Genomic DNA, 24123 nt, shown 5'->3' on the forward strand with positions numbered 1-24123 from the left:
TCAATCAAGTTGTACATGTTTTAATTCATTACTATCCTTACTTGTCTTACTTACTTTTATATTCTGTGTGATTTGATATGCCTTTTCTTGCTTAACTCTGTATGTAGGCTACACTCAACATGACAAACCTCAGTTGCCATTTCGAGTTTAAATAAAGGTTTGAAATGAAATGAAAAATTCATCACAGCATCCCCTGACATAAAATGTTACCAGATACTTCAAGTCACTTCGATCTAACATCTGACATATTCCTCTAAACATGCACGACTGGAGGATGGGGGCTAAAAGGCTGACGTGTGCTGTCGAGCATGCATCTCCCTCAGTACCATTCTAAGCTTGTGTGTGAACTTATATCTTCATTAGTCTGTAATAGAGTAGCCAGAGTAGGCCAGAGAGAGAGAGAGAGAGAGCGTTCACACGCACCAGTGTTCGTGTAAGTAATGGGCTGTGCTAGCTAGCAGTCACCCACTCCCTCTAGGTAGTAAAACACCCAGCCCACAGTGAGACTTACTCCCAGGCTATATTTCCACCGATTATCCACCCCCAACAGCTATAGTGTGTTTCCCTATGTCTCTATTAGTTTGATTGGCCCATTAGCAACGCTCTGAAAGGGACCGTAACTCGTGTTACCTGCAAACACAAGGCCGTTTCTCCTGCCTGCTATTTTGGTGCAACCGTGGGAGGAGAGGATTACCCACAACTCTGCTCACAATAACAACTCAGTTCTTCCTGGTGGAGTGTATATGTTGAGGTAAATATGTTTTAACAGTAACAGTGATTTATGTAATTCCCCATCAAGTCAAGTCAAGTCAAGTCAAGTCAAGAGTTTTATTTGTCACGGCATACGAGTATACAATGAAATGCGGGTGGTCTTGCCCGCAACGATGTGCATAATACAATAGTAATAATATAAAATAGAATCCAATAGAACGACATTGTGCAATAAAACAGTAAACAGAGTAGGGCATATCGGTATATGTACATAAGTTCTTTACAGAGCATGATAGGACATGCTAGGTCCTATGGTAGTGCAATACACTGTTAGCTACGGATGAGGCACTGGGTCTTTATGTACATGCTATATTATACAGTCTCAAGTTATACTATACTATTCTTAAAGTGACCTTTCCTTTTGTAAAGTGGCCATAAGTGTGAGCATGTGCCGCATGAGTGTGTGCTTGCTCATGTTAAAGTGGCTGCTAGTGTGTGAGCGTGTACAGTGTGTGTGTTGTGTGTGTGCTCATGTGTGCTTGTGTGTGGCTCTGATGGCCTGGGGGAAGAAGCTGAGCCGAAGTCTCTCTGTCCTGGTAGCTGGTGTTCGCAAGCGTCTGCCTGACCTCAGCAGCATGAACAGGCTGTTGTTGGGGTGGTGAGGGTCTTTCATTATTCTGCAGGCTCTGGATTTGCACCTCTTGTTGTATAGAACCTGCAGGGGTGGTAGTGCAATACCTGTGGTACGCCTGGCTGAGCACACCACTCTCTGTAGGGTCTTCTTGTCCTGTGCCGTGCTGTTTCCATACCAGACAGTGATGTTTCCAGTCAAGATGCTCTCTACAGCTCCGGAGTAGAAGGACTGGAGTATCTTCCCAGATACTCTGAACTTCCTTAACTGTCTCAGGTGGTAGAGGCGCTGCTTCGCCTTTTCTACGACTGAGTCTATGTGTGTTGTCCATGTCAGATCCTCTGAGATGTGGACCCCCAGGTACTTAAAGCTGCTCACCCTGTCCACGGTAGCCCCGTTTATCCTCAGTGGTGTGTGTGTCTCCTGCTGTCCTCTCCTATAATCCACGATCAGCTCCTTGGTTTTACCAATGTTCAGGAGTAGGCTGTTGAACCAACGTTCCAGTACCTCAACCTCCTCCCGGTAGGCCTTCTCGTCGTTGTCCGAGATCAGCCCCACCACCACTGTGTCGTCCGCAAACGTCACTATGGAGTTGGAGCTGAACTTGGCCACACAGTCGTGTGTGTATAGTGAGTACAGCAGGGGTCTCAGAACACAGCCCTGGGGGGACCCGATGCTCAGGGTGATGGTGTTGGAGGTCTGACCCCCCACCCTGACCGCCTGGGGCCTTTCGCTCAGAAAGTCCAGTATCCAGGCGCTCAGAGCGGAGCTCAGACCCAGCTCGATCAGCTTGTCCACCAGTCTGGTGGGGACTATGGTGTTGAACGCTGAGCTGTAGTCAATGAACAACAGTCTCACATAGCCCCCCTTCTGGCGGTCAAGGTGATGTGCAGTACTTGGGAGACCGCATCATCAGTGGACCTGTTTGGCCTGTATGCAAATTGCATAGGGTCCATATCACTGGGGAGGGAGGCACAAATGTGATCCTTGACCAGCCTCTCGAAACATTTCATGGCCACAGAGGTGAGTGCCACCGGTCTGTAGTCATTAAGACATGTTGGGGAGGGTTTCTTTGGTACAGGGATGATGGTAGACATCTTGAAGCAGGCAGGGACCACTGACTCCGCCAGGGATCGATTAAATATAGCGGTGAACACTGGGGCTAGCTGGTTAGCGTCCTGTTATTCCATCTGGGCCAGCAGCTTTTCTGGTGTTCACCTGCATAAATGCTCTTCTCACACTGTGTACCGACAATGAGAGAGCGTCCCCGCCCTCCCACGGATATCCCCCCCCCTCACATCAGGTTGAGAGGATAACGGACCCTTTTAATAATGATGTCCTGCGTCATGGCAAGTGTGCTTTTAGTTTGTGATGAATAATTGAAACCGATTAGGATATTAACAACCATCACTATTTGAGGTTAGGGCCAGACATGACGTCTCCAGTGAGGTGAAGGGTAGTGTTAAGGTAAGGGTTAGGTTAGGGCTAGACACAATGACTCCAGTGAGGTGAAGGTTATAGGGTTAAGGTAAGGGTTAGGTTATGGTTAGGTGTAATGTCTTCAGTGAGGTTAAGGCTAGGGTTAAGGTAAGGGAGGTGAACAAATGTGTGTAAAAAGATGTGGATAATTTAATCACATGAGGGTATAAACCATGTGCCTTATTAACACATTCTGCGCCAAAAACAAGTTAACTCGTTATTGCCGTCCAATCGAATAACGCCAACAACAAGTCAACTCGTTATTGTGATCGTTATTTCTTTTATCCGCTATTTCCCATTACATAATTCATCGAGAAAGGCTCTGGGAGACTCTGGCACTCTGTCTGCGATTGCACCGGCCCGATACCGCCGCCTGGTGGATTTCGGCCGATGTTGCACTTACTTTCTACAGGAAGTATGAGTCGGTGCATCTGTGAATTTCGTCCCGGCGCAGTTTTCTTGTAACGTGAATCCAGATGAACAGTCGAGTGCATTGAATCGCCTTCGAGACGCAAGAATCATTATGCTTTTGGAGTTTATGGTGTCGGCCAAATGGACATACGGTCTAGCAGATGGCAATCGAATAATTGGAATATCTTTTCTGCAGTATCATCGGCCGGAGGTAAGAGCAATCTAACGTTAATTCCAGCTTGATTGTCCATTTCTTTTATTGCAATCCATCTGATCAACGTATGCAGTTGTACTAACGAATGCCATTATTGACAATCAATTCATCATAAACGACCCCCCCCCCCATTTCCTTCATGCATGATGGAACATAATATATACCGATCATATGCATTTGGATTTTTAATTGTAGCATCTATAGGGACGAAATGCCAATGGATTAAGTATAATATGCGTTGGGGCCTATAACTAGCGTTTTAGGAAAATACCCCAGACCACTCTAAAACTATACTTATATTCACCACGGTATAAAATGAGAATGTATGAATGGAAAAAGTAATACTTTCCCACATCTTGAACGATAGATACCCGATGTCGAATGGGCAATAGTATATCAGATATAGCTATAATATTTAAATAGTTATAGCCCTGCAAACAAGGTGAGTGACATTTACAGCCTGGCGGTAGAGCTATAAGATGCTGATATTGCGTGGCAGTTATTGTGTTAACAGATGACTGGCCTCACAGGATGCCATATCCTAGGAAATGTGCAAAATCACAGTAGTTGTCCTACATTTACTGTAACCTATATAATACTTGTTCACATAGTAGATGTTCACTATCTTGAGGAAGGTCTTTGGAGTGAAATATGTGTAATAAATGTACAACAGTTTAATGGTGTTGTGCAGGAGTATGAATGTATCTTCAGATGTGGTTCCAGGCCGGCATGGATGCATGTTGTTAGATAACAGTGTTTCTAGCCTTTAATAATTTCTCTCACTCATCACCTGTTGTTCCGTGACTGGCCTCCGCATTGTGTCATTTTACTTGGATATCTCATTAGCTGTCTCACAGTGTATCAACCCCTGTTAGTACATCTGTGGTCAGAAGAAACGACACTGCAACGTGATCTCTTTTCTTAGATCCTCATGTTTATTTTGATAAACATAGCTTCGTACCAGATGTAACCAATTCTGTAAGGTCCTTGAACAGTCTTAATTCATTCTTCTCCACCGTCTCTTATGCTATTAGTCCAATGGTTCTGGGCCTCGTCATAGCCAACAACCATTCCCTGTTAGCCGAAGCTAGCGATGATGTGTCACTTCCCCTCCCACACCCAGCGAGGGTGGGGAGGGATCTCAAAGTCTCTGATCAATGCGTCTGCTCGCCTGTGCGTCGTGTCTCAATCTAACTTACCCCAGAAGGAACTCACCTCTCATAACATTCTCCCCCTAGCAACAGGGCCCCGCCCCCTCTTCTCGTTACTACGTGACACGCTACCATGGCAATGGCTGGTCACTTTTAACACACTAAACGTCCGTTTCTATCAATGTCAACCTCTCCCCGTAGCTCTGACCAAACCTCCCCCACCAGTGCATATCAGTTGTTGATATTACAAACCTGCCGACAACCTCGGAGCCCAGCCCATGGCACTGTGGCTTCCCAGTCTAACTTGAAAACACACACCACTAAATACTGTCCTCCTCATGTGAGATCTAATAGCAGATGCTGTCATCTCCAGATATTTACATCATATATACATTGAAAAACAAGGATTCCTTCAATGTGGTGTTGGAGGTGGGGATCTTCACCTCCACCACACCCTCTCTGGGCACCTTTCTTCCAACGCCAAGCCTCCCAAAGCTAGCTGTGCCCCATTGTTACTGTGAGGAATGCTAACAATGCTAATATCCCTGTAGCTCTCACCTCCATAGCCATGAAGTGCTTTGAGAAGCTAGTAAAGGGCTACATCTGCTCCTCCCTCCCCATCAACCTGGACCCCCTGCAATTTGCATACCGCGCCAACAGGTCCACGGAGGACGCCATAGCCCATGTGCTGCACACAGCAGCATCACACCTGGACAAGAGGCAGGGGAACTATGTGAGAATGCTATTCATCGACTACAGCTCAGCATTCAATACCATAGTCCCCTCCAAACTCATAGCCAAGCTCAGGGACCTGGGCTTGAACTATGACCTCTGCCAGTGGGTCTTAGACTTCCTGACGGGCAGACCACAGGTGGTGAGAGCAGGCAACTGCACCTCCTCATCCATCACCCTCAACATAGGGGCCCCCCAGGGCTGTGTTCTGAGTCCCCTCCTCTACTCCCTGTACACACATGACTGTGTGGCTCAGCGGAACAACAACACAATCATCAAATTTGCTGACGACACTGTAGTGGTGGGCCTGATCTCTGCAAACGATGAGAGGGCCTACCTGGAAGAGGTCAAGGTCCTGGCAGGATGGTGCCAGGAGAACAGCCTCTCCCTGAACGTCAGCTAAACAAAGGAGATGATTGTGGACTTTAGGAGGTCGGGGGTCAGGGACTACAGCCCCCTCAGCATCGACGGGGCACCGGTTGAGAGAGTGAACAGTTTTAAGTACCTCAGAGCCCACCGAGGACTTGACATGGACCACACACATTGACAGTGTTGTGAAGAAGGCACGACAACGCCTCTACTTCCTCAGGCGCCTAAGGAAGTTCCAAGTCAGTCAGAAGATCCTTAAGAACTTCTACTCATGTACAATAGAGAGCATCCTGACTGGCAACATCACCTCCTGGTTTGGGAATAGCACCGCACAAGACCGTAGCAGACTACAGAGAGTGGCACGTTCAGCCGAACGCACAATTGGAGGGGGGCTTCCCACTCTCCAGAACATTTACAACAAGCGGTGCAGGGGTAAGGCTGAGAGAATTATCAAGGACTCCAGCCACCCAAACAACTGCCTCTTTGAACTGCTGCGGTCAGGCAAGCGATACCGGAGTCTCATGGCAAGCACAGAAAGACTCAGAAGAAGCTTCTATCCCCAGGCCATCAGGTTGCTCAACGAACAATAACACTATGCAACAACCATCAAATGCACTCACAACACACACATCCACACGCACACACTCACTTTAAACAAACAACACACTGCAGCACCCACTCTCCACACTTTAGAACACCTAAAACAGGGGTCTCAAACTCAATTTACCGCTGGAGGTAGAGTCTGGGTGAGGCTGGGCCACATCAAATATTCCACACAAAAAGGGTTTCAAGTATTCAAAAAAAAGTACAACTGATCCAATCTTCTCAATCTTTAGCAATAACATTTCAGAACATGAACAGTTCTTCAGAACATGAACGGTTATTCAGAACATAGGCTTCTCAGTGGTGTCAGTGGACTCATCCACAGCTATGGAAATGCACTGTGCATTTTTTTTATTCTATCACAAAGCTGTTTAATCAAATCACCAGCCAGTATTTCAGTTATTCTGGTTGTTGTGCGATCTGAGGGGGATTTGCTTTTGTTTGCCTTCAAACATGGTCTCCATCACTTCAGTCATACATTATTTTCAAATAGCTACCGTTTCTTGGCATATAGTCACATAATTGGTTTGGTGCTGGGACTCAGGATGAACGCATATTTTTTCAGTACATTAACCTTTGAATTGCAGTCGACTTTTCTTTTACTGACCATCTTTGAAAATGCCATATTTTTCTGCTGGCTGCCTGCTGGCGAAAATAGGCTAATAGCTACATTTATCTCACGGAGATAAAACTGGGAGCGAGTTTACTGTAGATGCGCTGTCAACTCTGCTCCGACTTGAACTGAAAGAGAGAGACAACATGCAGTCCGTGAAGACCCGCCCTACTCCCCTACTCTGCCTCTGATTCGCAGACTGTGGGTGAGGGGGAAAAACGCTGACGGGACGCGTATATGATTGGACCAGACCCGTACACAGACACAGACAGTGGCAGTGCAGTCGGACATGCAGAGCACTGCTCGCAGAGGAGAGAGATAGCGAGGATGCATTTGACTTCCACTTTACTTGATATCACTCCGGAATCACGTTTCAACCAAGTCACTAACATAACGTTGCTGTCATAAGCCTGCGCTATGATAGCCTACAAGTGATAAAATAAATAAAACTTCCAACTCTCGCGCAACGACTCGGCAAACAGTTGCGCGCGGGCCGCATTAACACTAAACTTTGATGTCCAGTAGGGGGCCGCACAATATCATCCAGCGGGCCGCAATTGGCCCGCGGGCCGCAAGTTTGAGACCCCTGACCTAACCACACTTTATATTTATTGGCAAAGGATTTGCACTACAACCCATACCTCAGTACACCTTACTGTAAATTGTACCTCATCCCATTTCTGCTTTGCATTATATAGTATATTGTATATTATTATATTGCATAGTATATTTTATGTTGTATGGTAACTCAGTTACTTCTATTCTGCATTGAACATTGTACATATGTATATACTGAACACTGTGTCTACGTACGTGACTTCTATTTTTTACTTCTATTTTTACATGCTATACTATTTTATTTCATACTTATCTTTTGTCTAGGACAGTCTCTGGAGGGTACCAGAAAGAAGCATTTTGTATAAAAGTATTCTGTACTTCGGTATAACAACTATTAAAGAAACTTGAAACTTGAATCTTGTAGGAAAACTGAAGGACAAATAAATACACTGTCTGGTGTCTGGTGAAGTGTCTGGTGAAGAACTATACAAAAAAAACCTATATCTAAAATCAAAGTCCAAGTAGTCTGCTAAAGGCATATCCTATATTCAAATATGTAGGCCTATGACATGTTAGATTTGTCACTGACAGGATATGAATGAAAACAATGGCAATGAAACAAAGCAATGAAGTACTGTAGGTCTATATGGACTTAATATATCTGAATCCACAGGCGGCTTATACCATCTCAGGGTCAGCATTAGCTGCTAGTGCGCTAAAAGCATCAAGTTTCTCTCTCTCTCTCTCTCTCTCTCTCTCTCTCTCTCTCTCTCTCTCTCTCTCTCTCTCTCTCTCTCTCTCTCTCTCTCTCTCTCTCTCTCTCTCTCTCTCTCTCTCTCTATCTCTCTCTCAGTATATATATATAACAGATAATACTTGCCTCTTCTCTCTCTCTGTCTCTCTCTCTCCCTCCCTCTTTCTTTCTCTCTCTCTCTCTCACTCTCATTTTATCTTTCTATTACTTTCACACACACATACACACACACACACACACACACACACACACACACACACACACTCACACTCACACTCGCACTCGCACTCGCACTCGCACTCGCACTCGCACTCACACTCACACTCACACTCACACACACACACACACACACACACACACAGGGGTGAAGTGTGTACTTACTAGGTACTCTGTTGATGGCTTTAAGAGGCCGGAGGACTCGTATCGTTCTGATGGCTGACAGGTTGATATTCTGAAGGTCCAGAGAGTACTCCACCATCCTGGGAGAGAGAGAGAGAGAGAGAGAGAGAGAGAGAGAGAGAGAGAGAGAGAGAGAGAGAGAGAGAGAGAGAGAGAGAGAGAGAGAGAGAGAGAGAGAGAGAGAGAGAGAGAGAGAGAGAGAGAGAGAGAGAGAGAGAGAGACACACACACACAGAGACACAGAGACACAGAGACACAGAGAGAGAGAGAGACAGAGTAAGATAATTAATTTCAAAATGCTCATCTACATAGAGTGATCTATCATACTGTACAAACAGGCTGTGAACAAGACTGTAATGAGGAGCAGTTAGTGGGCAGGGAACCTCTTATCAAGCGGGCAGAAAAGTGGAAATTTTTTAACTTGAACTTGAGGACTGCATACTTTTTTTGCAAACCAAAATACTATACTTTATACTTATAGCACATGCATGAGCCTGGTCTCTTTTGAAAGATGACATTCTGAAAAATTCACTTTTAGTGCTAACGTAATAGAGTAACATAGGTCTGAACTTGAGTTGTAGAAAAACTTGTTATTCAAGTTTTTCTGTAGTAGTTAGTAGTCCAGAGGTAGTATTTCCCCAGAAGGTGGTATGGCTTACAAATCCATACGGACCCATAGCCTGAAGCCTTATGTAGTACATATTTCATAAAGATCCATTCAGAAATGAGTGATTAGTAGTGATTTTGGTAAACTGTGTACAAAAGAAAAACTGAGTTTTCTCATAGACTTCAATTCATTCGGCTGTTTTTCTCTTTCTGTTTTCGCTCATTAGTTTTTTTTTGTTTGTTATATTCATACATCCCCATGTGGTGTTTCATTAGTAAGCCACACTCATTGGCTATAGCGATCCACAATCATTTTCGAGATCGGATCTAGATTGACGGAACTACTGCGCCAAAAGTCGGGAGTGGTATTTTGCAGTGTACTTTGCACAAGCCTCAAATACCGGCATGTAACTCGAGAACCGCTGAACGGATTTCGTCGGATTTTGTCGCAGGGTTAATGAGGAGTAGTTAGTGGGCAGGGTTAATGAGCAGTAGTTAGTGGGCTGGGTTAATGAGGAGTAGTTAGTGGGCAGGGTTAATGAGGAGTAGTTAGTGGGCAGGGTTAATGACCAGTAGTTAGTGGGCAGGGTTAATGACCAGTAGTTAGTGGGCAGGGTTAATGAGGAGTAGTTAGTGGGCAGGGTTAATGACCAGTAGTGAGTGGGCAGGGTTAATGACCAGTAGTTAGTGGGCAGTGTTAATGACCAGTAGTTAGTGGGCAGGGTTAATGACCAGTAGTTAGTGGGCAGGGTTAATGAGGAGTAGTTAGTGGGCATGGTTAATGATGAGTAGTTAGTGGGCAGGGTTAATGACCAGTAGTTAGTGGGCATGGTTGATGACCAGTAGTTAGTGGGCAGGGTTAATGACTGGTGTCTGGTGAAGTGTCTGGTGAATAACTATACAAAAAAAATAACTATATCTAAAATCTAGGTCCAAGTAGTCTGCTAATGGCATATCCTATATCCTATATCGGTATCCATATCCTGCCGTTAGTGGGCAGGGTTATGTATAATAACCTCCCAGTAAATACCGGTACGTAGACGATAACGAGTGGCCGAGTAAAAAGGAGATCAATACTGCAGTCAATGACTCTTTTACCGCTATAGTGGCTGCCTTGTACAGTAATTGATCCACAATGTAACACGTTCAGATCAGATCTTTATTGTCCCAAAGGGGAGATTGATTACATTTTGCCGAGTTACAATTATCCTGAAGTGGAGATGCTGCATCAATGTCAACTTTTTCAATGTCGGTACTGAGTAGTAAACGTTAACAATACAGACTTATAATAATAATAATAATAATTAATAATAATAATAATAATAATAATAATAATAATAATAATAATAATAATAATAATAATAATAATAATAATAATAATAATAATAATAATAATAATAATAATAATAATAATAATAATAATAATAATAATAATAATAATAATAATAATAATAATACTGTTGTGAAGCACTTTGAACTGCAACCTCTGTATGAAAAGTGATATACAAATAAAGTTATTATTAATACAGACTTAGTCAGTTTTACTAAATGGTACAGACTTAAACCATCTGTTTTACTGATCAGTACAGACTTAGACCGTCAGTTTTACTGACCAGTACAGACTTAGACCATCTGTTTTACTGACCAGTACATACTTAGACCATCAGTTTTATTGACCAGTACAGACTTAGAATGTCTGTTTTACTGACCAGTACACACTTAGACCATCTGTTTTACTGACCAGTACATACTTAGGCCATCAGTTTTACTGACCAGTACAGACTTAGACCGTCTGTTTTACTGACCAGTACACACTTAGACCGTCTGTTTTACTGACCAGTACACACTTAGACCGTCAGTTTTACTGACCAGTACACACTTAGACCGCCGTCAGTTTTACTGACCAGTACACACTTAGACCGTCAGTTTTACTGACCAGTACACACTTAGACTGTCAGTTTTACTGACCAGGACAGACTTAGAGTTACAGTTTGGGGTAATGATTGACATAGAATCAAGTTGTCCCCATTAGAGAGATCCAACATATTTATATGTAAAAAAAAACACAGAAAATCAAACCACTTTGCTTTGATTTCTGTCATGTTGAACATTGGCAGAAGGCATCAGATTCAATTTTTGTGGAAATTCTCTGATACCAATACCATATTTCAGTCTGTTATCAGCAGCATAGCAGATGACTGGTATACACATATGTGACTAGCCGTAGACAGTAGGGACTTGTTAAGGCAGCTTAATTTTTTTTTAACATATTATGAAAGTACAGATTCATACCTTCAAAATAAGCCATCACTTGAACATTTTGGTGGGATACTTTTCAAGCTACTTCCTATGAATCATGGTGATATCACAAAACGTATTCGGAGAAAATGGCCTTGAAAGTTTTACACTTACAGTGTTAAACAACTACAACCCTACCCAGAATGCATTGTAATCCTGCATGGCCCCTCTCTCTCTCTCTGAGGGCAATTAACACCTGGCCACGTTCTAGGCTATTTTGTTATGACAACGACTCTGTCTTGTGGCACTGCAAACACACACCCATAGAAGGAAAAGTCATGATCGTTTATTTAATTTAGTGTGGTAGTGAAAGGTTAACCTTCTGTGTGTGTGGTAGTGAAAGGTTAACCTTCTGTAGTGTGGTAGTGAAGGGTTAACCTTATGTGTGTGTGGTAGGGAAAGGTTAACCTTCTGTAGTGTGGTAGTGAAAAGTTAACCTTCTGTAGTGTGGTAGTGAAAGGTTAACCTTCTGTAGTGTGGTAGTGAAAAGTGAACCTTCTGTGTGTGTGGTAGTGAAAGGTTAACCTTCTGTAGTATGGTAGTGAAAGGGTTAACCGTCTGTAGTGTGGTAGTGAAAGGGTTAACCTTCTGTAGTGTGGTAGTGAAAAAGTTAACCTTCTGTAGTGTGGTAGTGAAAAGTTAACCTTCTGTAGTGTGGTAGTGAAAGGTTAACCTTCTGTAGTGTGGTAGTGAAAGGTTAACCTTCTGTAGTCTGGTGGTGAAAGGGTTAACTTTCTGTAGTGTGGTAGTGAAAGAGTTAACCTTCTGTAGTGTGGTAGTGAAAGAGTTAACCTTATGTAGTGTGGTAGTGAAATAGTTAACCTTCTGTAGTGTGGTAGTGAAAGGATTATGTCTGTTTTCATTTAATAAGTGGTCTTAAAATGTCAGTAGTGTACCAGAGCAGACTATCTTTTTAGGAAGGAGGTTGAAGAGGAGTATCTTGACTTGACTTTGCATTAGTTTGTGGTTAACTATCCAGAGCTAGTATGAGGAACAGCATGGGTTGTGACAAGAAATTATATTATATTATATTTCCCTGCTATGTAAGCGGGGCGGGTGACAAACACCAACCCTTGTCACACAGCAGTGGCTGATAGTTCACGTAGCCCGCTTGAATGAACTGCGATATATAATTCATAACATAGTGTTATTGTTGTTATCGCTAGCTTCTAAAAGACGGGAGGGAAAAACCGCAGCTCACATGAGCTGCTCGTACACACACGCACCATTCAGCATGCATCTGAACCATGCATCTGAACCATGCCCAATATTATGATATTGGGCAGAGAGCGACAATGTGAGAAACACGGAGCACAGCTCGCTGCTCGCACACACACTATCCCTGAATTAAACGGAATGCATTGGTATCACTACGGAATCACGTTTCACAATCACAGTGATCAAGTAAATAAAACTTCCAACTCACGCAACGACGGCAAAAATATCATATCAGCAGAGCACTGTCAAAACTCTGTTTATATCAATCAATAGCCATCAACTTAATGATGTCACCGCCATGGCGGCCTGTCCTGACCAATAGCGCATCTTGAAAGGCGTGTTAATAAATTTGTTTATCTGGCTTACTGCAGCGGATTCAAGCCACGCAATAAGAGAGAGGTCATTATAATGGGTGACTTGAACTTGAACTGGGAGGACAAGGCAACAAGGAAGAAGCTCAAGCAAATTACTGACAGTTTTAACTTAACTCAAATGGTTAAAGGCCCAACGCGAATAACAAACAGCACCAGCACTCAGATTGACTTAATATTCACTAATAGACCGAAATAATTACAAAAACACACAATATGATAACAGGGCTGTCAGACCATAATATGGTGCTGATATCAAGAAAACTAACAGGCAAGCGGTTCAATACAAATGCTGGGGAAAGTGAATCCAGAATTCCAAAACACAAGCAAGAGAAGTTTAGATTAGCCATACAAAACTTAAACTAGAACGATCTACTGCTTGAAAATGACCTAGAAACAACTAGTCAAGTTTTTACGGAAAAATTACAATCCACAATCAATACATTTTCAATTAGGATAAAACGCAAAAATAAGAAACAGACTCTCCCCTGGGCAAACGATTTGGTCAAGAAACTAATGAAGGAACGGGACATTTCTTAATAAATTGCCACAAAATCAAAGCTGTCTCACGAAAGACAAAAATGTGTAATGTTGAGAAACAAAACAACAAGGGAACTGAGAAAAGCAAAAGCAGATTTCTTCATCTCAATTATTGAAAATGCCCACGGTAACTCAAAGGCTATATGGAATCAGATCAAGAAATTAACTGGTCAAAACAAAGCTGCAATTAAGCCAATTGAACTGAAGGTCAATGACAAAACTTTACAGTATCCGTCAGAGTCTGTGGCCGCAATAGCCCAAAGCGTCGCAGTTCAGGACAGTAGTCCTAATCTGCCATCTACTGTCAATATTTATGAACCAGCAGTCATACCAAAATCAGTCACTGAGATAGAGGTTGCAAATATAATTACATCCCTCAAATTCTCAAGAGCTAAGGATATATATGGCATGGACACACTCATGCTGAAAGAGATAAACTCCTCTATAGTGAAGTCACTGACCCATATAATCAATATGGGTTTCAATCAAGGGAGTTTTCCTAACCCATGGAAGCCTGCAGTTGTGGTCCCTTTATTTAAAAGTGGTGACCCTCTCATGACATCCAATTACAGACCCATCAGTATTCTACCCATAGTGTCCAAGGTGTTTGAAAAACTGATTGCCAAACAGGTCACTGATCATCTCAATAACAGCTCCTTCCCACTGCACCCAATGCAATTTGGAATCAGGGCTAACCATTCAACAGAAACAGCAACATGCTTCTTTTTAGAGAGTCAAGGCTTCAATGGACAGGGGTGGGGTTGTGGGGGCTGTGTTCCTTGATCTAAGGAAAGCTTTTGACACTGTTAACCATACTATTCTACTCCAAAAGCTGGTCAATTTCAACTTCTCCATAGAGTTCCTCAACCTCTTCAAATCATACCTTTCATTCCGTTCCCAACTTGTCAAAATTGAAAATCATAAATCTACTGCCATCTGTATGTCAACTGGTGTCCCGCAGGGCTCTGTCTTGTGTCCAATCCTGTTCAGCATGTACATTAACGATTTGCCTTCTGTGTGTGGCCAATGTGATGTACTGATGTATGCTGATGATACAGTGATCTTTACACACTGTAAAACCACAGAATAGGTTGCAACAAAATTTTCTAATGTCATGGTGAATGTCACATCCTGGCTTAAGAACAGCTGTTTACAATTGAATGTCTCTAAGACTGTCTGTATGTTCTTCTCCAAGGGCCACAGAGAAGTTGCAGAGCAGGATATCTTCATCTCCAGTCAGAAATTACAGGTAGTATCAGAATACAAGTATTTAGGATTACACATAGACCCAAACCATAGCTTCAAAAATCACATAAAAAAAGTCTGCAATAAGGTAAAGTTCAGCCTATAAAACTTCAGGTGCATAAGAAACTTCCTTTCAACCGAGGCAGCAAAGCTATATTTTCATTCAATGGTTCTTTCCCACATCACATACTGTTTGATAACCTGGTCCAATTCACATTCCACCATTCTGAAACCACTTCAATCACTTTACAAACAAGCAATACAAATTATAGACAAGAAACCATTCAGGTACCATCATTGTCACATTCTAAAAAAATATAATCTACTCAGGCCCTGTTTAGACGGAAACGCTAGCAGGTGAATCCGCAAAAATATTTTTTCGGATGTGCCTTTCGTTTATACGGAAACAGCGTTTTTACGGGGTGAAACCGTAAAAAAGTGAGACCACCTTCCAGGGTGGAATTCCTAGAAACGATAAACCTTTGCGCTATCATCTAAACCAGTGGTTCCCAACCTTTTTCCCCCCAGGGACCCCCAAACATCTCTGATGAAATTCGCGGACCCCCTCCTAATAAGATACCATAAAATACTTTTTTTTTTTTCATTTTAATAACAAACTGCTTATACACAGGCATATGCATCACAATTAGACCCACTATGCTTCTTTGACTTGTGCCTTCAATCAACAAATCTCATCTTGCACCATATGCATTTCAAAATGTTTGGCCAATATTCAAATGCTGTATTCATCCTCTCAAATCAGGCCCTAATGGTGAACGGTTTGCATTTATGGAACAAATCAATGCAACAAATTAAACTAAATATGAGACAGGAAATTCCAATCAGTAGCAGAGAGAATCTGTCCTAGCTGGGTTTAATACCTTTTTTTTGTCATTTTAATAACAAACTGCTTATACACAGGCATATGCATCACAATTAGACCCACTATGCTTCTTTAACTTGTGCCTTCAATCAACAAATCTCATCTTGCACCATATGCATTTCAAAATGTTTGGCCAATATTCAAATCCTGTATTCATCCTCTCAAATCAGTCCCTAATGGTGAACGGTTTGCATTTATGGAACAAATCAATGCAACAAATTAAACTAAATATGAGACAGGAAATTCCAATCAGTAGCAGAGAGAATCTGTCCTAGCTGGGTTTAATACCTTTTTTTGTCATTTTAATAACAAACTGCTTATACACAGGCATATGCATCATAATTAGACCCACTATGCTTCTTTGACTTGTGCCTTCAATCAACAAATCTAATCTTGCACCTTATGTATTTCAAAATGTTGGCCAATATTCAAATCCTGTATTCATCCTCTCAAATCAGGCCCTAATGGTGAACGGTTTGCATTTATGTTGAATGAAGTAAGAATCCACTGCAGTAAAAATATCCTCACCTCGAGTGGTGGTAGTAAGGTTGACTGACATGAGAATGTCCTGCTTCAGATCCTCATTTTCAATATATTGCACATAAACGATGAGCACAGCCTCGTCTGCGACAGTTGTAGTTTCATCAAGTTGTATGGCAAATGGACCCTTTCTAAGCTTTTCTGACAGCTGCTGCTCGCAATCACTTATCTTATCAATTCGGTATTTCACTACATTGTTCGAGAGTGGTACTGATTTTAGTTTATCCGCCACCTGTGGGCCGCACAGTTTCTAAACCATTTTGATGCAGGCTGGTTTGATGAGCTGCTCGCCAAAATTGTGCGGTTTCTTTGCTTTTGCAATTAAAAGCGAACACTCAAAGGAGGCTTCGGTAGCCTTCTGTAAATCACTGCCACCCCTGCTCCACGCTACTCTAACATCAACAGGCTTGTTCGCCTTGAGAGACTGTTCTTTCCTCCGAAAAAAGTCTGGATCCTTCCCAACGGTTTCTGGGTGCTTAGACGCCTGATGTCTCTTCAGCTTGCTGGGCTTCAGGCTCGAGTTTGCCAACTTTTCTCCACAAATCACACACTCAGGTCGTTTGTCTGGTCCCTCAGTGAAGCCCATGGTGATGTAATTTTCGCGATTGCTGTAGGTCCTAACTTTTTTTGCAGCTGAGCTGCCATCATCTCCTTTTCGTTTGTCACACATTTTCGCCTCTGGCGGCTGACTGCAGACGAGCCGAGAAAGTTAACTAGCGTGCTAGGCTAGCTACAGAAAGTGATACAGTCAACTGATTCGCGTTTTAGCGGCTACCCGGTAGCCTACTGTTAACATTCAAAAATCATGTCTAGATGTTTATTTATTTATCTTTATTTTTGTATTGTAGTGGAGAGACTATTCATGCTTCTGATGATAAAAAAAAAAAAAATAAATAAATAAAAAAAAAGAAACTCAAATCATCTGTGGTCTGGCGGACCCCCTGCGCCCCCTGGCGGACCCCCAGGGGTCCGCGGACCCCAGGTTGGGAATCACTGATCTAAACGGTCAAACCGCATAAAACGATGACGAAAGGGTTGTCAAGGCTCTCGTCGTGCGTACTGCTTACATCACAGGCATGCGCCAGTAGCCTAGAAGCGTAAACAAAGCATGTCTGATTATATCCATGGCGATCACCTGAAGGCTACATTGGCAGTACTTTTAAATACACAAGAATCTGTCCCGCGGCTATCACAACTATTAGTACTGGACCCACTGTCTGTGAGTTACTCTGCTTTGGTCCAATCACATTCCCCACCCACAGTCTGTGAATCAGAGGCAGAGTAGGGCGGGTCTTCACAGCACGTCATGTGACATATGCGCCAATCGTGTGACAGTGGAGCTCAGTCGTCTCGAGTCGTTACAGCGTCGTCTGCACGCAGAATTCCATCCCAAAACGCTAGTCTAAACGCAAAATTTAAAGTGAGACCATAAGACGACTTTTGCGGTTTCTGTTCAGACTCTCTCCGTCTAAACGTAGCCTCAGTTGGGAAAACCTGACCCTATATCAAAACGTCTGTCTAGTTTTTAAAATAAAGTGTGGATTGGCTCCTCCTCCTTTGTCCGGTTTCATCAACCTCAAGTCTGCCTCAACCAGGAATACTAGAGGTGCGGCAAGGGGGGACTGTACAATCCCTTTAAAAAAAGTGTATTTGGCCAGGCCGTCTTCTCATACAGAGCATCCCACCAATGGAACTCAATTCCTCAAACAATTAGAGTGTCCACATCATACCATTCATTCAAGTGCCGGGTTAGGGAATGGCTCATAGAAAACCGTAAGGTTATGTATATAACCAAGTTATATGAATTATGGTGACGCTCCGCATCATTCTGCACTGTACTTCACTTCGTGCACGAGCACTGAATAAAAAATTCCACCATGTACCTTTACATCCCAACATTCGTCTGGCCACACCCCCATCCGCTTACCTTCATAAGCAGGTGTGTGGTCACCTACTCGCCTCCTTCCCAAACTTTCACCACAAGGCGAGATCAAGGGCCGCAGCGGCGTCTGATGCTGAGCGTCACCATAATTCATAGAACTTGGTTATATACATAACCTTACGTTCTATTTCATTATGGCTTACGCTCAGCATCATTCTGCACAAGAGGAGCTGAGCGGGAGCCATAGCTCGACAAATGTACCCCGCTGATGCCCCCCACAACCATCAGACCGGGGAGGACCGAGCTTCCCGACCCTCCCTAATGGAGGATACCCCCCCTATTGGAGGCTTACGGGAGGGAGACGGATCCGACCGTGCGAAGAGGAACTCAAGCAACCCAACGCACAGGGTGAGCAGACCGTGGCTTGACCCCACGACTACGCACATGCACAACCCGCATGCCACCAGGGAACGAACAGAAGGAACAACCCTCGTTACTGCCCCCAAAATCACGGGGTCAAGAGCAAACCCAACCCCTGTGGCAAGGCTGTAGCAGCGGAGCACGAATGAAGACCCAGACCCACTGAAGGGACTGGATCCCCTGGAAAAAGGGGGCCCGGAGAGGTCAAATGACGCCAGGCATCAAGACCCCACCAGGCGGTCACTTAGTGACACCGCCCCCCACATCGCCAGCGTATTCGGATAGGGCCCCTCCAAGAGCGGGCCCTTTCCCCCCAATAGCACACTGCCTGGCACACTGACCCTGCAGAACAGGCAGTCAGCATGGCCGTAGGCACTCAAAAAGTCCAACCAACGGAAGCAGACAGCGCACCGGGGAAACCAGGCAGCAGGCTGTAACCTGAGCCTGGAGCACTGCGGACGAGACAGGCACCAAAGGAGTCAACTGAAAACAGCCCCCCCGGCGGAAGGGACGTATGCTGGCGTTGTTGAGCACCATGACAAAGCCTCCATTAAAAAAAAACCCACCCAGAGGGGTCGAGGCAGAGAAGGCTGACACGATTGGCAGACGTCATGAACGTGCAGGGGCACACTCAACCGGGTAACCCGGGAGTTGACTCTGCTCCAACATACCAGGGAATCAACCACCCTCTCGGTACACAGACAGTGGTTGTTCCTATAACCCCTCAAGAAAAAACTCCAAAACACACCTGCGGGTATACACCAGCCATACCACAGTACAAGTGTTTCAGTTTCCAAAAAAGGGTTATCCCAGGCCTACGGTATCAATGAAACTTTACTTCGGACCAGGCCCGGCGGCCCGGGAAGCACACAGGATTACCAGAGGGGGTCCAGAAGACCACCCAAACAGCCCCCTCTTCGCCATGCGTGAGAGAGGAGCGAAAAGAAGGAGAACCAGCCCCTTACAATAGTGCCAGGTACAAAAGAGTACCCAACAAAGGGTCTCCATAACGCCTAACCCTGTGACACCCGGGCCGACCCAGCATTTTTCCCCCTGAAAAAAGCCCAAGTCCCTCAGGGTACCAGAACAGCAGATCTGCATCCCCGGCGGACAAACGGGTTAACTGACCTGGACCAGCGTGACCAGAACCAGTCCCGTGCCCTAACCACACCGACATGCCTACTCCAGGAGAAGGGGCAGATATGCGTGTTGATCTAAAACATGAAAAGAGGGCGCCACCCAGACGGGCCGGTTTGAACCATGCTCGGTGGCCCACCCCAAGGGCGTGAGACCCCTCTACCTATGTTCCGATCTATTCCGTTAACATCCCCCAGATATGAACGAGAATCCGTCGAGACCCAGTAACAGGCTCTCGGAAGAGGAAAAAAAAGCCATCCCAGTTGCTTTATAAAAACGCTGTTTTAATAACAAGTAACCAAGGCGTACTAGCCACCCGCATGATTCTTATCAGAAACACTCCGAGCCAGCACTATGTATGCGTCGGGACACAAAACACATCAATGGACAGTCTAACCAGACCCCACATCAATCCCTCAAGGCGCCTGGGAGAACGACAAGAAGGGTGTGGTGCTTCATATTCTCCACACTTGTTTATTAAAAAAGAAAGAAACACCGACTGACATGAATCCCACTTGACGCAGCCGAGGATAAAAACTGTTTACATTTTTATATCCCGTCATCCCTACCACAGAGGATAGACGGAACTCCCCAGAGAGACTTCCCACGTGAGCCATAGATTGAAAAGCCACGGTGACATTGAGTCATGTGACCAACCGACTCAAGTTACGCGTATATCGAGCGTAGTGGAACCTTAATTCCTACGCTCTATACCGACACTTGACAATAACAGACCCTACATACGGGTCTAACTCACGGAAGCCATCGTCCAATAGCAACGTGCGTAGTGACGTGTGCTATGACGGGGGGAAACCCAAGACTCAACGCCTGTGATAGGTGCAGAGTCTGGGAAACCCTCCTCCCCCCCCCTCCCTGCCAAGCCACCTAACAGCTTGGCCCTGACTGAACTAATAAGAGAGGTAAAAAAAAACTGACCAATCAGAAGAGGGAAGGAGGGGTTTATCCGGTACCCCCTCACAAGCCCAACCCTTGCATACAACAACAACAATAGCCATATGATACCTTTAGTAGCAATGCTAATGAATAGCGCAAGCTAATACAATGCACGCTAACCACAGAGCATTACTGCAAACCAAACACAATAGTGTTGTAGCTCAATATCACTGTGTAAGCAACAGAGCACACAACTAGCCTCTACCTTTATGTGGAGATTCAGGTCGAGGGAGAAAAAAACCTGTGTAGGCTGCAGGCCTTGCTTAAGCTCTAACATGAATATAACCCTCCTATCAACCCATACTAGCGAAGATTCACACGTTGCAACCCCATCATATGTTTGGTGAATAAACACACAGTTTGTTAACAAAAAATACAGTCCCGCTTTAGCGGGGACTTTTTATTTTTGAACAAAATCATAGCGGGCCGGGAAGGGAACAGGGGGAGACCACAGGGGGAAAAAGTCACTGGGTCTTAGCGACGCCTGCCACGAGCCGCTCGGGATTTGCCACCTCGGGGAGCCCCGGAGGGACGGTAAACAATCGGCGGCTGGTCTCGACGATCCCTACCGTCGCCTCCGGGCGTAGATGGGCCGGCTGTCGTAGCGGAGGCGCCCTCTCTCCTCCTGGCCTTCTTCACCGAAGGTCCAGCAGTGGCGGTGGTGGCAGCGGCGGCCACGGCGGAGGATCCTCGACGACGTGGCAGCCGTCTGACTCCACCGGCGAGATCGGGAGGGGGGAAATGAGGCTGGAGCACGGAGCGCTCCTCCTGCATCTCTCTACAGGTTGAGGTCATCAACTGTAGGGCCGTCCCGAATAGTCCAGCATCGGAGAGGGGTGCCATCAGAAGTGGAATTCTCTTCTTCTCCGGCACACGAGCCTGCTCCAGCCAAAGGTGGCGCTGGATCAGAGTTGCCAGGGCGCGCACTTTCCCAGCGGCTATAGCCTGCGGCTGAGTCAGATGCAGGATGGCTCCTGCCGACTGGGCGAGCTCGTCATGTTGTACATCAGTCAGCTCCGTGCCGCCCGTCAATATCCCGGACATGAATCTCGCCAGTTGCGCGATGTTAGAAGTGGCAGCTAGAGATTGTGTTCCGGTGATAAATGACTGGTCGCTCCAATATGCCAACCGCCTCGCCGATTTCCCTTGGGGAACCGGCTTCTGTAACGGCTCCCACACCACCTCCGGACAAAGGAGCGCTGCCATCGGCCTATCAAGCCGTGGCATGCAATCCTTCATACCGTTGCCTTGCACGTAGGCAGGAGTAAGGCCTATGATGTGGGAGACCACCTGGCCCTGACGGACATAGGCCGCCATTGATGGGAAAAATGGGTAGACAACGTACACCCCTCTCACCGGGCGACGTTGCCATAGATGACCTATGAGATCATCAGGGACAGGAACAGGCAGTGGCTGCGGCAGCGGCACGCCATTTGCGACTGCCGCCGCCGCCATGAGCTCGGGAAACAAAGCACGCAGTTCCCCCTGCATACTTTCCTCCTCCGAGCCTGCGTCCCTCACATGCAGCAGGCTACTGGTCAAGGAGCCACATTCTGATGTGGCTGATAGCAAGGCATCCCGCCGACGAGTCAGAGGTTCTACCCCAACATCTTCGAACGAGGAACCCCAAGGAGACATCTCACCCCCCTCCAGTGTTACCTGGACAGGCAGGGAAGATGTCTCCACCGGGCCTTCAAACAAGAACCCGTCCGCCTCTATCATGTAGTCCTCTGTCTCCATCGGGCATGTAGAGACCGACGCATCCTCATCTGGCTCCAGCAACTCACCAAAACCAGGCTGTTCGCGTCTGCAAGCCACCATCTTGTGATGGGAGCGAGCTGACGCAAAAAGTTTGCGTCTCAAATCCCCCGCAACCAAGGGAACCGGCCGCCCAACAGCGGACGATTCCCCGGAAGCAGAGGAACCAGAGCCGGAACCAGGCCATCGCACAGGAGACGGCACTGGTGCACCAGCTCCTTGGAGAGGCAAACTACCCAACGGACGCCTACCGGGCGTGGCTGCCGACCACGAGAGAGGTCTCAGCCCCGCTCCAAGACGCACGACTGAGGCGGCAATGGAGAACCGCTGGTGAAGAGTGGCGTTGCGAGCGCGACCCTCCGAAGTAGACATTATGACTTAGTTTTTTTCTGTCGAATATATGAGAGAAGAAAAAACAAGCAACAATGTAAACACGTCTCAACTTTCTTCAGCTAACAACCTTGTCAAGTGTGGGATCTACCGAAGGCACTTCCTTGTGGTGAAAGTGAAGAAGGAGTTGAGTAGGTGACCACACACCTGCTTATGAAGGTAAGCGGATGGGGGTGTGGCCAGACGAATGTTGGGATGTAAAGGTACATGGTGGAATTTTTTATTCAGTGCTCGTGCACGAAGTGAAGTACAGTGCAGAATGATGCTGAGCGTAAGCCATAATGAAATAGAACAGAACTGTCAACACTGAGGTGTCTGTGTGTGTATGTGTGTGTGTGGATATGGTGCGTCTGTCTATGTCTGGGTCTCTTAATATGTCATGATGTGCTCTGTCCTTGTGTCCATGACTGTATTGTGACCTGTATCCCTACTATGTCTATGTGCTTTTGTTGTGTTTTTATTCTAATGTTATTTATCTTGATTTTATTCTGATTTGATTTTATTCTGTTTTTATTGCTAACCCTTTTTTTACACATAATTTTAGCCTGTACCTTCTGGCAGGGGGACTGCCAATGGAAATTATCCTTTTGGCTAAAATTGGGTGCATTTACATTTGTAAAATGTTTTATTAATGTACACTGTCCCCCTTGTGTGGATGTTTAATGACAACAAAGCATAACAATGGCTGAAATAAAACCCAATGTTAAACGTGAAATGCCTGTATGGAAAATGCTGACGAAATATAATACCTAAGTTGTTTGTTATTTTCTTTGAGTTTCCCTATTGGATGAATTTACTTTCTTATTGCATTAGGTTGCAATAAATCCACTCGAACGAAATTTGTTCACTCACAAAATTTGTGACATTCTAAATGTGTTTTAATGTTGTTTAATGACAATACACCCGACTCGCGTTTTATGATGAAGGTCTTTTTAATATAGACACTGCGTTTGTCACAAGTTAAGTTGCTATAACTTATAACGTTAAGATAAGTGTATTAAGATTTTCGTTCTCTCTGCTAAGAAAGGAGAGCTTGTGTCCTTGTGTGTGTTTTTAACACCTCGCTAAGTACCTGTGAAGATTAATGCATGAAGCACGTGCAGACAGACCCGCAGCGTAAAGCCCTCGTCTGTAGTCTTTCCACAGTATTGAGACACAATACTGTCAGACAATCTAACAATAATTAACTCATTTACAAGTTATATTAAAGTTTGCAAATAAGGGAACAGAGCAATGACATTTCAAAGCAGTCAAAA

At 44.9% G+C, this 24123-nt stretch overlaps 1 protein-coding gene across 1 annotated transcript in view; it reads right to left on the reverse strand.

Annotated features, from left to right (window-relative positions):
- LOC311240583 (voltage-dependent T-type calcium channel subunit alpha-1I-like) overlaps positions 1 to 24123 on the reverse strand; it is a gene marked incomplete at its 3' end in the record, with an annotated part of 344683 nt that overhangs the window by 281130 nt on the left and 39430 nt on the right. Inside the window, 1 exon segment of the mRNA XM_084329158.1 lies at positions 8608 to 8705. Within this exon segment, the coding sequence (XP_084185284.1) occupies positions 8608 to 8705 (98 nt within the window).

Source organism: Notolepis coatsorum, assembly GCF_963971535.1.
Source record: "Notolepis coatsorum genome assembly, chromosome: 14".
NCBI classification, from domain to species: Eukaryota; Metazoa; Chordata; class Actinopteri; order Aulopiformes; family Paralepididae; genus Notolepis; species Notolepis coatsorum.